At 47.6% G+C, this 18,354-nt stretch overlaps 1 protein-coding gene across 1 annotated transcript in view; it reads right to left on the bottom strand.

Annotated features, from left to right (window-relative positions):
- dock10 (dedicator of cytokinesis 10) overlaps nt 1-17,322 on the bottom strand; it is a 79,094-nt gene extending 61,772 nt beyond the window's left edge. Inside the window, exon 1 of the mRNA XM_054743389.2 lies at nt 17,074-17,322. Within this exon, the coding sequence (XP_054599364.1) occupies nt 17,074-17,181 (108 nt within the window). The 5' untranslated portion in view covers nt 17,182-17,322. The remainder of the gene's footprint in view (nt 1-17,073) is intronic.
- Nucleotides 17,323-18,354: the final 1,032 nt, after the last annotated feature.

Below are 18,354 nucleotides of genomic sequence, written 5' to 3'. Positions count from 1 at the left end.
CCTTTAAGATTATAAAAACAAATTGGATGAACAAAGCTTGACAGAAGAGAAACAGAGAATCCTGCTTTAGCTGAAATCAGGATTATTTATTGCATTGTTCCTAAGGTAATGTGTAACACTATACAGAACTGGTTCCAAATGTACTTATATTTTCTTCCAAAAAACATTTTAGCAAAGGTGGCAAGCACGCAGATCCATTAAATCACGCTCCTTTTAGACTCCTGCTTTAAATTCACTCTGGAGATAAAAAAAAATAAGATAGCAAGAATTCAGACTTGTAAATATCCGTATTAAGAGCTATAGAGAAGCAGACACACAGCTACTGCACCAAGGTTGCCTCATTAATTCACTCTCCCACATGGCATCCCCCCACCTTCTCCTGCCTTGTCTGTAGCTTCATCACGAACAGCTGAGGGCACCTGCTTTTTGTTAGAGGTTATAAAATAGCTGTTTTTCTGCAACTCGCTCATTTGTTGAGAAATAACAAATAATTACTTTTAAATGAAAAGATCAGCGCATGCAATGAGAATTAGACGAAAGCATTTCTTCCTCGAATGTGATTTGCCACCCCCGAGACCGAACATCCTGACTGAAACTCCGCTGAAGCAGCAGGTTCTGCCAGATTCAGTCTGTTCAATAAAACTTGACATCACAGGAAATCCTACGGCAGCATAATAAACGTCAGTCGTCTGTGGTGCTTGTGATTCCTGTCTCAGCGCTGCCGTTTATTGAATGATCTCTGACGATCTTATCTGCGACTTTTACACGTTCTCTGGTTTCCAGATTAGAAAAACCTCAGAACCAGTATGGCTATTAGACGTCTTCAAGCTGGTGAAATCAAACTCTAAAAGACCGGGGTCTTTTATCTACCTCAAACGTACGCCTGGAAACTATTCCTCAACAAATGGTCCCAAATGAGTTCTGTTTCCTGTAAATTTGTTCACTTGAAAAATGTGTTCTTGCTCTAAACTTGGCATATTAATTCTAAATCAGGCCCAACTCATCTTTTCTGACAGGTCTGAACTTGGCACCAAACACAATAGACACTGAGATGTTTAACATGATAAACAATGACATCACCCTGGTTCCAGAGGGACTTCTTGGCAACCTCCACTTATCACCAGAATGTGGATAAAAAGCCTACATGAATGCTTACTTTGTAATAAATCATTCACTCATAACTCCTACAGATGACACCTACATGTAACCTCTGTGTGACCTCTACAGCAGCGTTAGCTACCATACAGACACCCACTCAGGAGTGCTCCTTCTCCCTCGGGCCCCGGTTAAGACGGAGGACGCAGCTGCTATAAAGACTTCTCCTCATGCATTTTGATATGTAAAACACTAACAACCCCCCCAATCTTGTATATCAAAAATAAATCCTCCATCTCCTTTTATGCTTCTGTATTGCCTTTTTTTGTGCCTGTGTTTGTGCACATGAATGTGTTTTTTGTTCTATCCATCCATTTTCTTCCACTTCTCCGGGGTCAGAGACGGGGGCAGCAGCCTAAGCAGGGAGGCTCAGGTTTCCCTCATCCGAGCCACTTGGGCCAGCTCCTCCAGGGGAACCCTAAGGAGTTCCCTGGCCAATCGAGAGACATAGTCCCTTCAGCGTGTCCTGTGTCTTCCTTTAGGTCTCCTCCCAGTTGGACATGCCTGGAAAACCTCACCAGGGAGGCATCCTGACCAGATGCCCGAGCCACCTCAACTGGCTCCTCTCGATGTGGAGGAGCAGCGGATCTACTGTAGGCCCCTCTCGGATAACCCTATTCCTAAGGGAGACTCCAGACACCCTTCGGGGAAAACTCATTTCGGCCGCTTGTATCCATGATCTCATTCGTTTGGTCACTACTCAGAGCTTGTGACCATAGGTGAGGGTAGGAACATAGATACGGGTAAATCGAGAGCTTCGCTTTTTTGACTCATCCCTCTCTTCACCAAGACAAACTGGTGCCGCCTGCATAACTGCAGATGCAGCACCAATCCGTCTATCAATCCCATGTTCCAGCTTTCCCTCACTTGTGAACAAGACCCCAAAATACTAAAACTCCTCCACTTGGGACCTCGTCCCTGACCTGGAGAAGGCATTCTACTCTTTTCAAACGTAAGACTATGGCCTCGGATTTAGAGGAGCAAAATCTCATCCCAGCTGCTTCACATTTGGCTACGAACCGCTCCACAGAAAGCTGGAGATCACTGTCTGATGAAGCCAACAGGACCACATCATCTGCTAAAATCAGAGACCTGATCCTCAGGCCACCAAAACAGATCCCCTCAACACCTTGGCTGCTTCTAGACTGTCTGGTCTAGAAATCCTGTCCATAACGCCCGGAACACACCAGATGCCGAAGCGCAACGATGCATCGTGAAGCACCGTGGAATGACGAACACTTCTATTCGGCGCGCTTGTTAACCTACGCTCTCGGTCACATCAGCTACGAAGGCCGATGTGAACAGAGGATGAGCGGGCAGCTCGCGAATTTCATGAGCGATCCACTTCGCAGCTGGTGTGTTCCGGGCGTAAAAGTTATGAACAGAATCTGTAAGAGCCTTGACAGAGTCCAACTCTTGTGTTTGGTTTTCTTTTCTTTTTAGCAAAACAGCTCATGGAACACTCGATGGTTTTTAATGAAACTCTCAGAAATTATTATTTTAATGTACACCAACACTAGACTATCTTTGGGTGTCAGTCCAATTCAAGATGGCCACCACAGGTAAATAACTATCAAATGTGGCAAAAAATGACAATAAATCAGTCAGATATCGAGTGTGTTAGTCGCTAGAAGTCAACTTTGAGTGCTAACCGACAACACAACACATTGCATGAGATCATATTGTACATAGTGTTACCGCACATTTGTCTAAAGAAGCTTACATTTTTTATGAACTCTGACATGAAAGGTGGTGAGAGATGATTCCTTCAAGGAATGCTGGGCCTTTAATTTGCTTTTGTATGATTCCAATATTTTTCTGATATTCAAGGTCTTAAAAACTGATGTCCTGTGTGTCCATACACAGAGAATGAGACATTTGAAAGGGAAACAATACAGCAGTGCTGCATGTTTGTCAATCAAAAGGTCCACCCACCAGATATCTGCACTCTAACAAAATAATTGTGCTACTTTCTCCAATTTATATACTTAAATTATTGACCTTCTGGACTTCAGTTTCTTGTGGGACACATATCAGTGTGACACCTTTTGTGTCTTCGGACCAAACTAATTATTTTACTTGTGTCAACTGGATGTAAAATAAACATACTGACTATGAAACCAATCCTACTCATGAAAGAGTGGTTCTGGTCTTTTCTCTCTTCACTCCGTAACCTGTAACCTGCAGCGAGAAGTAGGATGTCATTAATGTCTTTTTCACCGATATCCAATAAATATACCTCAAATTTGTCACAGTTGGATTTTTTTGAGTGAGAAGTAGCTGAAGAGCTTGATGTACAATATGTACATGGTACGTAAACTTTGTCGTTAAAGGAGTTAGAACCCATACAGATACTTCCAGAAATGGCATTGATGATATCAGACATCCAAAGTAAGAAGTTTTTTTTTTTTTACATAAGAGAGATTTCAGTTTTTTCTTACTACATTACTTCTGCATCAGACTGTTTTTCTGCAAGTTCAACTCATGTTCCACACGGACCGATGCTGGTAACTGTCGGGCTGATCAGACTGGATGAAGGAGACGAACAAGGTGGGACGTTTAACAGTTTTATTATTTCTCTGGTCGTATCTCTGTGAGGAAGAAACGATGACTGAGATGAGAAGCCGGTCACGGCGTCTTCCATATATAGCCTTGCTTGGCTGTGACGTGGAGGGACTCCCCGCGAGGAGCACGCTGGGAGCTCCCCACGAGGAGCATGTCGGGAGTTGTGGTCCGAAGGTCAGCCGGGAGATACATGAGTCCTGACAGGACCCCCCGGTCCAGGGACGGCTCCAGAAGTCCCAGCGCGACCCCGGCGGACCCAGAAGTCAGAGATCAGGGAAGGGTCCAGGATGGACCGAGCCGGCTCCCAGGAGCGTTCCTCGGGGCCATAGTCCTTCCAGTCCACCAGGTACTGCCGGCCCCGACCCCTGCGGCGAGCGTCCAGGATGCGCCGGACGGTGTAGATAGGCTCACCGTCGAGGAAGCGGGCAGGAGGCGGCACCGGAGCCGGAGGCGGGAGAAGGGAGGACTCCACGTAGGGCTTGAGCCAGGAGGTATGGAAGGTGGGATGGATGCGGAGAGTAGCCGGCAGCCGCAACCGGTACGTGACCGGGTTGATGACCCTTTGGATGGGGTATGGGCCGAGGAACCGAGGGGCGAGTTTCTTGGACCCGGCACGGACCCGAAGGTCAGCCGTGGACACCCAGACCTTGTCCCCAGGAGCATAGGAGGGACCAGGACGGTGTCGACGGAGATGCTGGTGAGCATAGCTGGTGTTAGCTCTGGTTATGGAGGCTCGTGCTTTGATCCAGGCGCTCTTGCAGCGTCTCACCATGGCTTCCGCTGCCGGAACGGCGACCTCGGGTTCTTGGTGGGCAAAGACCGGGGGCTGGAAGCCATAGCAGACCTCGAAAGGGGACAGCCGAGTGGCAGATGAGGTGTGAAGATTGTGGGACAGCTCCGCCCAGAGGAGGTATTTAGGCCACTGCGAGGGTTGAGCCGAGACAAAACAACGAAGGTACCGACCCAGCTGTTGGTTAGCCCGCTCCGTCTGGCCATTGGTCTGCGGGTGGTAGCCTGAAGATAGACTGACCGATGCTCCCATCAGCCGACAGAAAGCTTTCCAGAACCGGGCCGTGAACTGGGGCCCCCGATCCGAGACCACGTCGACTGGGAACCCGTGGAGGCGCACCACGTTCTCCAGGAACAGTTCCGCTGTGCGTTGGGCTGAGGGGAGACCCGGAAGGGCGATGAAATGGACAGACTTGGAAAAGCGGTCCGTAACCGTCATGACAGTGTTGAGGTTATTGACCGGCGGGAGACCCGTGACGAAGTCCAGCCCCACGTGGGACCAGGGGCGGCTGGGCACCGGAAGAGGTCGGAGGGCACCAGCCGAGGCCTGGTTGGGGTTCTTGGAGCGGGCACAGACGTCACAGGCGCTGGTGTATTCTTTCACATCCCTCGCCATGCCTGGCCACCAGAGGGCTCGCTGGAGGAATTTAAGAGTTCTGGAGAAACCAGCGTGGCCAGACAGGCGTGATGAGTGGGCCCAGGACAACGCCTCGCTGCGACAGGCCGTGGGGACATAGAGGCGACCCGCGGGGGTCTCTGGAGGCGCAGGGTCGTCCCGGAGGGCGTTCTGGATAGCTTCCTCCAACGGCCACCTCAGTTGGCCCAGGAAACGGTGTTCCGGGAGGATTGGCGCTGGCTCGGACGAGGGCGTGGAGTGGGTGAATTGGCGGGAGAGGGCGTCCGCCTTCTGGTTCTTGGCTCCCGGGCGGTAGGCGAGATGGAAGTCGTAGGGTTCAAAGAAGAGGGCCCAGCGAGCCTGGCGAGGATTAAGCTGCTTGGCAGATTTAATGTGGGTCAGGTTCTGATGGTCAGTCCAGATCGTGAAAGGCCGAGTGGTGCCCAGAAGCCACTGCCTCCATTCCTCCAATGCCCATTTTATGGCCAGTAACTCACGGTCGCCCACACCGTACTTCTGCTGGGTGGTGGAAAACTTCCTGGAGAAGTAGGCGCAGGGATGGAGCCTGTCGTCGGGCCCACCTTGAGACAGGATGGCGCCGACGTCAGAGGCGTCGACCTCGACCACAAAGGGAACTGCAGGATCTGGATGGCGGAGGATCGGGGCCGAGGTAAAGCGGGTGACCAGGTGGCGGAAGGCCCGAATGGCGTCGGGAGTTAGACGAAACAGCTGGCCAGGGGAGCCTGGTCGAGTGAGAGAGGTGAGAGGGGCTACGAGGGTGCTATAGTTCTTTATAAAACGGCGGTAAAAGTTGCAGAAACCCAGAAAACTCTGCAGTTGTTTCAGGCTGGTTGGCAAGGGCCAGTCCTTCACCGCCTGGATTTTCTGAGGGTCCATGGTTATCCCTTCGTCCGAGATCATGTAGCCCAGGAAGGATATGGACTGCTGATGGAAGGAGCATTTCTCGGGTTTACAGTACAGGTTGTGGTCCAGGAGCCGGGTCAGGACGGCGCGAACATGATGGATGTGTTCGGCCTCGGATTTGGAGTAGATCAGTATATCGTCCAGATAGGCGAACACCCACCATCCCAGCATGTCGCGGAGGACATCATTAATGAGACGTTGGAAGACAGCAGGGCTATTGCATAGTCCGAAGGGCATAACCAGGTACTCCCAGTGGCCGGTGGGTGTTATGAACGCGGTCTTCCACTCATCCCCGGCCTTTATACGGACCAGATTGTAGGCACTCCGGAGATCCAGTTTCGTAAAGATCCGTGCCTGGGAGATGGCATCCTGAGCGGTAGTGAGGAGCGGCAGAGGATGGCGGTCCTTGACCGTGATCTTGTTCAGACCCCGATAGTCTATGCAGGGGCGAAGATCGCCTTCCTTTTTCTTCACGAAGAAGAAGCCCGCGGCACCCGGAGAGGAGGAGGGTCGGATGAACCCCTGCTGGAGGGCCTGGACGATGTATTCTTCCATCGCTTTGGTCTCGGGAGGCGCAAGAGAGAAAAGGCGCCCGCGGGGAGGACTGGTTCCGGGTAGCAGCTTGATCTCCATATCATATGGCCGGTGAGGTGGCAGGGAGGTGGCGCGCCGCTTGTCGAACACTGCGGCCAGGTCCCGATAGGGCAGCGGCAGGTGGGGCAGTGTGGAGCCGGGGCCCCCGTCCGGAAGACCCGCCGAAGATGGAGGAGGAACGAGGTGGGTCTGGCACGAGGTCCCCCAGCCCAGCAGGCAGTTCTGGGACCAGGAAATATGAGGGTCGTGGAGACGGAGCCAGGGGAACCCCAGGATTAGGGGAGAAGAGGGAGCAGAAATGACCAGGAAATGGAGGGTCTCCTGGTGGCCTTGGGTGATCATACGGAGTGACTGGGTTCGGTCTCGGACTGGGTAGGGTTGGAGAGGCCTACCGTCCACCGAGGTCACTGGTATAACTCTCTCCAGGGGTTGTAGGGGGGTCCGTAGGCGTTTTGCCAGATCTAGGTCCATGAAATTGTCCGTGGCCCCCGAGTCCACCAATGCGTTTACGTGGAGTGAGGCCTCACCATGGAGGAGGGTGACAGGAATGAGGAGACGGTTAGTAGCGACAGGGGTAGAAGAAGACCCAGACTGAGCGACCCCAATACTCAGTGGGGCCCCCCGTTTCCCGATCGTAGCGGGCAGTCCAGGCGTCGGTGGTCGGGAGAGCCACAGTAGGCACAGAGGCCCTCGCGCCACCGTCGTTGTCTCTCCTCGGGGGGAAGGTGGCCGAGCTGCATGGGCTCCTCCGCCAGCATGGGTACAGGAGCTGGCGTGGGTGAACGAGGGCGAGGCACCGGCGTCCTGGGTGGACGCGTGGATAACTTGGGTCGAACCAGAACCCGCTGGTCGATGCACAGCGCCAGATCAACCACCTCATCCAGGGTCTGAGGCAGCTCCCTTCCCGCCAACTCATCACGGATGTAGGGTGCCAGCCCCTCCAGGAAGGCGGCCCGCAGAGCGGAGTCATTCCACTGCAGCTTGGCGGAGATGGTGCGAAACTCCGACGCATAAGCGCACACCGAGCGTTCTCGCTGGCGGAGTTTGAGAAGGCGTGTCTCTGCTCCCACTTCGCTGCTGGGGGGAACAAAGGTCTTCCGGAGAGCGGACACAAACGCAGCATAGTCGTTGCAGGCAGGGGATTTGGAATTGTAAAGCGCAGCAGCCCACTCCGCGGCGCGTCCGGAGAGCAGGGAGGTGAGATGCGCCACTCGGGAGCGCGCAGATGGGTAGCGTCCAGGTTGGCACTCGAACTGCATGTCCAGCGTGGCGAGCAGACCATCGGGGCTCCCCGTCTCTCCGTTCCACCTCTCCGGCAGGCTGAAGTGGGGCTCCTCCCTAGGAGCAGAGCGGGTTGGCTGCTGGAGTGCAGCGATCTGTTGCTGCTGATCGTTTGCCTGTTGTTGGAGAGCCGTGAGAGCCGTGGATAGACGCAGGGTGTGGTCGGACAAGGAGTTCACCTTGGTGTTGAGCTGATCTACCATGGAACGCAGCTGCACGTTCTCGTGGCGGAGACGATCGATCTCCGTCGAATCTACTCGGATCTCAGTCATCCTGTCGGGCTGATCAGACTGGATGAAGGAGACGAACAAGGTGGGACGTTTAACAGTTTTATTATTTCTCTGGTCGTATCTCTGTGAGGAAGAAACGATGACTGAGATGAGAAGCCGGTCACGGCGTCTTCCATATATAGCCTTGCTTGGCTGTGACGTGGAGGGACTCCCCGCGAGGAGCACGCTGGGAGCTCCCCACGAGGAGCATGTCGGGAGTTGTGATCAGAAGGTCAGCCGGGAGATACCTGAGTCCTGACAGTAACAGATCATAGACTACATCACAGTTGTGGCTAAATATGAAAGCATCTACTCACAATCCTACAGCATACAACATAACATTTTAATGGATCTCTATGAAATATCTGCTGTTGGATTTGTTTAACATGACAGGAACTTTCTTTGCTCTTGGCCTCTGAGAGAACCCCTGCCTGATCGGCCAAACTTATCCTGGATCTGGTTCTGCTGGAGGTATTTTTTTTTTCCATTTTGCATTTCAAATTCCCTGTGCTTGCTCCAGATCTGGACTGTAATGATTATTTAACTTTTTATTGTTATATCTAAATCTATAAGTGCATCCAACTGGCTCTAGACCTCTTTTGTACATTCATTCTGTACTTTTTTCAGTTTTTGCTGACGTTTCAGCAAAAGCAAGGTAAAACTACTCTTTTTCTGTGTTGAAAAAAGGACCAAGCAATGTGGCTCTAGACCTGTTTTAATAAGAGTCAAACTTGTTGCTCTGTGTACAGTGCTTTGAAATGACTTCCACTGTGAACTTGGACAGATGAACTGAATCCTTAGTTGAATTTAAAAAGCCTCGAGTGCTTTACTACGGATCATCTATAAAAATTCCACTGGAAAACAAAAATATACAAAATGCAACATTTTCCTTTTCACTTACTGCCTAATAAACAGATCTGCCTCACTCCGTCCAACCACTCAAACAGAGTTGCATGAATATGTGCAGGTTAGCAGAGCCCGGGGGGTCGGGCGGCGATGGCAGCAGCATGCTCAGACCTCCTACTCTGGAATGCATTACAAGAGAGAGAAACAAGACTTCAATTCACTTGCAGAGTCACTGAACTATTCTTAGTCCAGCATGTGAAGTGGACCCCCCATCACCAACACGTCACAAACACCCCTCCTCCTCCTCCTCCTCCACCAGGACTGTGAAAAGGGGTGCATGGTGAGGCCTGGATGAGAAGTTTGAGGAAAAACAGAGAATGGATAAAAGTGAAGCTTCAGTTATGCAAAGTCTGGTCAGCGAAGTATAAATGCAGCAGTTCACTGGCTCTGAAGCCTCATCCAAAGAGCCTATTGTGAACGTACATTAGCACAATGCTTGGAACCCCGGGGACCTCTCTCTCATTCCTCCACTCATGTGACCTCTCACAAACACCACCGCACACACAGACACACTCTCTGCTCAGCTGTCCTACCTGGATAACACTCAGTTATTTCCTCCAAATTTAACAAATGACAACTCAAAGCTATGATGCTACAACTTAGAAAATGAAAGATCTTGCTGTGCTCACACCCAGCTGCACACACCACTGAGATGACGTGCAGGGCTCAGACAGTGGGCTAATTCAGCAGTAAAGGGTATTAATAGTGACGGTGACAGGCTCGGGCTGGTTTATTCTGCTTTGGTTTGATCTTTTAATAAAAACTGAATGTATAAAAAGTTACAAATTATAAAATAAAACACAGCAAAATCTATTTACAAATAAATCAATGGCCAAACGCCAGAAGGAAGCAGCATGGAGATAGGAACTGATGAGATGGTCGCTTGATGAAAGTAAGAAAGTAAAAGCTGAACAAAAACATGTTTTGTGACATAAGCGATGCAACAAACACCAGTCTCTAAATGCATGGTCTCAGAATAAGCGCAGCATCCTGTTTCACATCATCAGAGCGTTCACAAGTGAATTGTATGAGGTTATGCCCCAACAACTGGTAAAATGCACATTAAAGTGTTATGAATGCAAACCGAGTAGGTTTGCAAACAATGTGAAGAAACCTTCTCCCTCATGTTTGTCTGCTGCAGAGTTAAACACCGAGCACAAAAGACAAAGTCTTAATTCTTCTTTTACTAATTACTCAAGGTTTACTTTACTTAAAAAATGAAAAAGGGGGTTACATGTATTGGTTTGACAGTTTAGCACAATGTTTCAGGCAGTATGTGTTTGCTGTGCTGAGTTAGAAGACTACGCTGGCTATCGTAGGGACCTTGCACAAACATGAGGTGGTCATTTGAATGGGTTCCACTGACTGTTTGCCTCCAGCTTTTGTTTTAGTTGAATAACTTTGGTGTGGAAACATTTTGCAAAGCTTCCAATTTGCACACAGAGATGGAGACAAATCTGTGAAACACTATGACACATACAAATACCACAAGAGAGAAAATGCTAACTGCACACACGCCGAGAGACAGCCAACTTATTATAAAGAGGTTTGAAGAGTTTTCTCTTCCTCTTTCACCCATTTCCCCTCATCTCCTTACCGGGTTTCCCCTCTTTATGGCATCAGTCTGAGATGATGACGTCTTATCTGGACCAATTAGATGTCTGCCTCTTTGTTTGAGAGGAGAAATTCATGTTTGTGCCATCATCTAATCAGTAACTATACAGATAATAGAAAAGGCCCTCGATGTGTTAAAAGATTACATCGGTGTTCAGATGCCTCGTGTAGGACGCCGGTTGTTTTGTTGTCTGATTTCACAAAATAATAAAACTGACCAAACGAGATGTCGGGAATCATCGAGGAGTGAATGTGGGAAAAGAGGAGTATTTAAAGACCAGCCACGATAAACTAGGAAGGGAAAGATGAGATATGTGAGGAATGACAGGATTGCTTCCTGTTAAGATATCCATCTTAACCAGCGTTTCTTTGTTACCGTGGTAACAGATTCATGGCAGTAGAAGAGTAATCACTGGCACTCTTAACAGGTTTCTTTCCCGTGAGAAAAATGGATTTTCAGGTTTATCAGACGGACTAACGGACAGGAAGGAGCCACGTTATTCAGCGTCGCGCACTGCGAGTCAGTTCTCAACTCTTTCTCTGAAACAGGGCGGCTCGCTGTGGTCAAATCATGACTGACACAGATCTAAAACAGGTACAACCAAATGTGCATGCAAAGCCTAAATGGTTTCATGCCAAGCCACAGACACATGTCACACACACACACACACACACACACACACACACACACACACACACACACACACACACACACACACACACACACACACACACACACACACACACACACACACACACACAGCGGCCCCCTGGCAGTCGACATGATGCGTCATGAGGAGAGAGCAGAGTCAGACTGACGGCGTGTCCCTCTGTGATCACACACAGCCACAACATATCACTGGGACGTGTCTACTAAGAGTGACCCCCCCGCCCTGCAATAAATGTGTGTGTGTCACACAGGATGGCACACACACATTTTAGCTGCAGACAAACTGACCTTCTATAAAACATTTGTTTTAATCTACAAGGGAAATGAAACCAATTTTGTCTGAAAGTACCTTCTGATAGGGCAACATTTTTTAATTCATTTGAGTTAAACACACTAACAACACTAATAATAATTTAAAATCTGACCACAAGTAGTCATCTATTGGCCCAGACACCGCTCTCCCCAGCCACTTGAGCCAGCTCCTCCAAGGGAATCCTTAAGTGTTCCCTGGCCAGTCGAGAGGCATAGTCTTTCCAGCGAGTCCTGGGTCTTCCCTTATGTCTTCTCCTGATTGGACGTGCCCGCAAAGCCTCTCCAGGGAGGCATCCAGGAGGCATCCTAGATGCCCAAGCCACCTCAACTGGCTTTTCTCGATGTGGAGGAGCAGCAGGTCTACTCCGAGCCCCTCCTGGATGACCAAGCTTCTCACCCTATCTTTAAGGGAGAGCCCCGACACTCTGCGGAGAAAACTCATTTCGACTGCTTGCATCCGTGATCTTGTTCTTTCGGTCACTAAAGCTCCGTGACCATAGGTGAGGGTTGGAATGTAGATCGACCGGTAAATTAAGAGCTTTGACTTCTGGCTCAGCTCTCTCTTCACCACGACAGATCGGTACAAATTTAGAGGAATTTGATTGATTTCTAATATTGCTTTTGTTACATTTTAGGTCATTGTATCTGAAAGACAGATGAACTAGCACTGATGTGTGGATTAATCAGAGAAATGTAAATATTTGAGAATCTCTATTAATTTTTATCAATTTGTTGAGTGCTAGCGGAGTTTGTGTGTGTGTGTGTGTGTGTGTGTGTGTGTGTGTGTGTGTGTGTGTGTGTGTGTGTGTGTGTGTGTGTGTGTATGCGTGTGTATGCGTGTGTGCGTGCGTGCGTGTGTGTGTGTGTGTGTGTGTGTGTGTGTGTGTGTGTGTGTGTGTGTGTGTGTGTGTGTGTGTGTGTGTGTGTGTGTGTGTGTGTGTGTGTGTGTGTGTGTGTGTGTGTGTGTACTCTCACCCTTTCATATCTAAAGGTTAGTGAGTGTGATCTGTATGTATGATCGAGAATAGCTGCAACCTGCAGAAGATCAAAGAGACAGATGCAGATGGAGATGAAAAGAAGCAGACTCAAGCACCACAGTCTATTTTTTCTGCTTACTAAAAGTAAGATTGTAGGTTTAGGATCGAGAGGGTGACAGACATCCCTCTCCATAATAATCCAGCTCTGTCTGTATAAACCACCTCAGCTGTGGAGGAGCTGTGGTCATTCTGAGTTCCTCACCTTATCTTCAGTGGCTTGAATCTGAGGTCTTGTTCCATCAGCCACAATCCAGGATCATGGTCATGGGAGAAGATGGAAATGGAGACATATCAGTAAATTAGGGCTTTGTCTTTTGGCTCATCACTGCTGATGAAGCCCAGTAAAGGACTGTAATCATGTCCCCATGAGGGATGCTGTCGGAAAATGGGATGCAGGGCTCGTGTTTAGGGACTATCCAATCTTCCTGTGTCCCTATTCTCTGAAAAAGCCAAGCTCATTCTTTGCACTTTGTCTCCGATTCTATTGGTGGTTGGGATATGGTCGGTTCGAGGAGAGTTGAAGGTGTCTGGATTAACATCTTACGGGTCTCCTCTCTTCTTTTTGCACATGATGTGAATTTCAACGACCGTCAGCGTGCACTGGGACGCTTCGACTCTCACCTGTTGTCATGACACCAATAACAAGGATTAAGAAATTGATCTGCTGATGGTACTCAAGCATTAATAATACAAATCATCACAGCCCATTACTATGAGGAATATTGTGAAAAGAACAAACTGGGACAGTGATTGGTCTGCGGTTTCCATGGAGACCACTGCACAATTGATTTTAGTTAACCAGCTACATGTGAGAGGAAACAGCCCCAATACAATGGTTGTTCACATCAAACGTTCTCATGTTCGTCGTGGCGTTTTATAAAGAAACTACAAACACTGGTTTGTTCAAAATAAATAAATAAATAAAGGCCCAAAGACTGGGGATGAGGTCCTAAAATAACAATGTGTGATCTGGCTTTAAGCTATTGGTATGATAAGGACACATGGCATGACTAGCCAAAAAGAAGGCAGGATCATGGTGATGTCACACCAACAAATAATGTGGATAGCCAAGAGCACACATATGGCGTGAAGGGTGAGGGGGACTGCACAAGCAGCCCCGCGCTACTGAGCAAACAAACTGAGCTGCACTGATGCCAGGGTGAGCATACTGGCCCCAGTTTCTAGCTAAGCGGTCAGCGTGGCTCGTATCTTGGAGGCATGGCACGACGTGGTTCATCTCTGTGGGCGCTTGCATGCACAAGAATGACACTCGTGTCTACACTGCAGTGCTGCTCATTTCAACTGGAAAACACGAAAAATACACTCAGTTGCCCAAAAAGTGGAATAATTTGCTTGTTTTATTATAAACATGAATTAATCTGTTTCATTTGTCAATAACTGATGTAGCAAGGCCATTCATTTCATTTAGAGGTCACCAAAGCAAAAAAACAAAAACAAAGAGAATCAGCATTTTCTTAAACAAGGCACACCTATCCTTCAGTATCTACTCTTTCATGCTTTTTCTTTTTTTTTTTCTTTTTTGCACATTTGAAAACGGGTGGGCCGGCCATACTGGGAAGAGCTCTGCAAGCAGTGATTGCTTTCACAGAGCTGCTCATCCAAGGAAGAATGCTGCATCCACCAGCAGGATTTTCCAGGCATCCTGCACATTTTGCACACACACAAATACACAGACACTCTCACTCGTACTCCAGGAACTGATATAACCACGCAGCAGGGACCCGTGCAGAGCTGCAGCCGCCGACAAGAAACACAGAGGGAATAAGATGTGACGTGCAACTCTAATAAAAAAGAAAGCAGCCAGGGGGAAGCGTATGAATAAAACTGGAGAGCACAAAAAGGGAGACGGTCAGCCTTTACGCTCCAGTGGATATTACGCCATGGGGCCTGTTTCTGCTGACCTGCTTTTCTTTCACCAACACCACTCAAAATAAAGCGTAATAAAAAAGATGCACACACGTGCACGAAGCAGCCAAAACCCGCATCCACAAGTGTTAAGAGGTTCACAGACATACATCTGTTTCCAGTGTCTTCCACACCAATAATATTCTCACTTTTTTTTCACATTTAAACATTTCTTAATCAAAATGGAACGCTCTGATTTAGACTAAGCAGTCAGGCATCAGAGAAAAGCAACGCTTTTCATGTATTTAATGTTAGAATATTTGTTACAGTTTCAATTTCGCTTCTGGTAAACAAAACCACAGAGATGGTTTCAACAAATTATTATGTATTATGGTGAATTCTGTTAACGATGTGTAATAGATTTTATCTTGTGTGATCAGACCTGAGAAAACATGTAGGCTGTAAACAGAATATCACAATTCATCCTTTTTCTATAGCCGCTTATCCACGCGGGGTCACAGGGCACTGGTGCATCTCTCCAGCTGTATTTAGGTAAACAGGCAGGGTACACCCTGGGCAACATAGAGACACACAGGACAAATAACCACGCGCGCGCACACACACACACACAAACACACACACACACACACACACACACACACACACACACACACACACACACCTAAGGACAGCTTAGAGAAACCAATCAAACCGACAGTCAAGTTTTTGGACTGTGGGAGGAGGCCAGAGTACCCGTAGAGAAACCACACGAGCACAGGGAGAACATACAAACTCCTTGCAGAAAGACCCCAGGCCAGGATTTGAACCCAAGACCTCCTTGCTGCAAGGCAACAATGCTAGCCACTGCACAACCGTGCAATCTGAAAATCATCGAAGGTAAATAAATGTGGAAATTTTTCCCCAATGCTGAAACAAAACAATCAAAATATCAACATCTTCTAGATTTCCATCCCTTGTTGCATGAAGAATTTCTAATAGTAAATCCAAAAATGTCTCCTCTCCATGCCACCAAATCTAAAATAGACATAGGTATGTACACGGCCACATCATAATACGACTAAATGTCAAGTAATACCAATCTACTGATTGCAAGCGATAGTAAGCGGATTTTCAGATTTACCAAAGTAAGATCAAACTGCCTAAAGCTCAAAGATAAATCAGTCTTGAAGATTTAAAGGTTAAGCTGTTTACTATTGTTTTATGTTCTTTTACCCCAATAGGTGCATTTATTGCATGTACGTGAAGGACTGGTCGGAGGAAAAGACGTTAGCTGTGATATGCAACAACACAAAGCATTAAGATGCGTTACGTGTCCCATCTACTCTGGCATCAAAAACAAAAACTAAGACTTTTCATCTAGAGGATCAGCCGCTGCGCACCCATAACAAACAGAGGTTGTAATGGACATTTCAAATTATTTACCAGGATTGGTGTTCTTTGCTGTTTTCTGTGAAACCCAAACATTGATGTATGTCAACAGGGGGATGTGACTTCTTGGCGTATTTCATTAGTTGGAGTGTTTAGTTAAAATCCAGACTTCTGCTGGGTAATGTGACTAAATTCATCTTTATTCCAACCAATTATAGCTGAGCATTCTGCACTCCGGCTGTCCTACTGACACAATAACACCAAACTGAAGAGCGTATTGGAGCTAGAAAAGAGACTGGAGTGGAGTGGAGGGGCTTTCCTCTGTGCTAATCTCCACAGAATGCGCACACATGTGCACAAAAGGTAGGATTTAGATCTGTCTCTTGAAAAATGAATCAAAAGATCATCATAAATCCTTGCATGTGCGGATAAACCCTTCTACAACGTTATCTGTCGATCAGCTTCTCATTGTGACACACCCACCAAGTAATTTTCTTTCTGATAATGATAGCAGAATGTCAGCCAAGATCAATATAACTCATTTCCATCTTTTATTTCTTTTTTTTCTGTTTCCCGGTTTTCCTGGTGCTTTGTGCACAACTGGACAGATGCAAACCGCTGCCTATCATGTCGCATAAACGGTTAATTTACTACGATACTTTCACTTCATCTGGTGCTAAAATAAGCTTTTTGTTTTCACCGGCGCAGCTAATAAGGACTCGGCAGCCACATTCCCAGGCTCTCCACGAGCGGGTTGGCAGACCCATAATGGAATTAAACAGATTTATCCATTTAGGTTGAATTGTTTTCCACTGCGGGATCAATAGAACCGAACAGCATTGCTGCACTGCTGCTGCTGCTGCAGTTGCACAGGGAGCTGCATCGTGAATGTCAATGTCAGGTTTTACAGCTGCGGTGCGGCTGGCGCAGATCATCCCCAAAATTCACTTTCATCCGAGCCCCATGGGGTTTGGTTTTCCTCTGATGTTTCGTTTGAAATAAATAATAAAGAGGGGAGGCTTCTTCTACAGGTGTGGGTATCTTTTTACTCCCACTGTATTTTACAATCACCTCGTGTCCACTCACCGTCACTGCGGAGTGTCTGACTGCGTTGCACGCCGTCTGCCGAATCTCGGCCGCGCTCCCCGGTTTCAGCAGGTTCTTGGTGAATCTCCGGGTCGACTCGGCTGCCATCTCCTCATCTGAGCGGCTCACGAGCTCCAGTGATGTCTGCAACAGTCAGTTCCTGGCCCTGGCTCTTCTGTTTACACACACTCTTACACACACACACATTCACACACACGCTTCTCACCACACACGCCTCACACGACACACGCACAGCGCGGCGTGCAGGATATGTCTGCGCCACGGACTGACGTCAAGTCATGTTGTATTCTCTGGTGTGACTTAGCCACTTGCTTTCAAATTAAAATACTGTTTTCGAATCAGAATGGGGTGTATTAGGAGAGGAGCTTTTATTTTGAAGGCTCGTGTGATATTTTCTCGCTGCGGATAAATTCAGAAATCTGATTCAACATTGTGTTACAATGTAGCGTTTAGCTCAAGGAGGGTAAATTATATTGTGAAAATAAAAATTATAAAAAAAAGACCCAATGACGTATCACCAGACCTTCTACAATGGGCTTTGAAATGCCTGAGATACTTCAGTAGTCCAGTCACGGTCACGATCAACACAGGATGGAGCAGCTTTGGTCTGGTGAGAGGTGTACAACAGTGACACCTGGTGGAAGGAAGCGGTAAATCCTGAAATACTCATCAGATTCACGCTTTTATGATGAAATTACTGTTCAAAGAGGGGTTCCTGTTAGTGAAAACATGATTATTATAAATCTACACATTCGTATGTTGCACGTAAGTAAATACCATTTAACAAATCAATCAATTGAAATCTAATCCGACTCAATAATGAGATCCGATCTCAGTAATGAATGGATCTGATATACAAATTTCACTTTTTGAACGGGATTAACATTCATTAGCCACTCCTCCAGTTTTGGGGTTACTGCCCCGAGTGCACCGATGACCACGGGTCTTCATTCTCCAGGTTTTCTCCAGTTCCTCTTTTAGGCCCTGGTACTTCTCTAGTTTCTCCTGTTTGTTTTTCCTGTTAATACAGATGTGGACAAAATTGTTGGCACCCTTCGGTCAACGAAAGAAAATCCGACAATGGTCAGAGAAATAACTTTAATCTCAGACATTGCCTTTCAACCGTGCTGCAATGGAATTATTTTTAAAATTAACCTCGTAGAACAGGCCTGGAAAAAATGATGGTTTCCCCAACTTAATATTTTGTTGCACAAACTTTTGTGTCTCTGCATGTTCCAGCTCTTTCCAAAAATGACCTGA

Source organism: Nothobranchius furzeri, chromosome 13 (assembly GCF_043380555.1).
Source record: "Nothobranchius furzeri strain GRZ-AD chromosome 13, NfurGRZ-RIMD1, whole genome shotgun sequence".
Taxonomy (NCBI): Eukaryota; Metazoa; Chordata; class Actinopteri; order Cyprinodontiformes; family Nothobranchiidae; genus Nothobranchius; species Nothobranchius furzeri.
The sequence above is the reverse complement of the archived record's forward strand: the minus strand, read 5'-3'. Positions and strand labels throughout refer to the sequence as shown.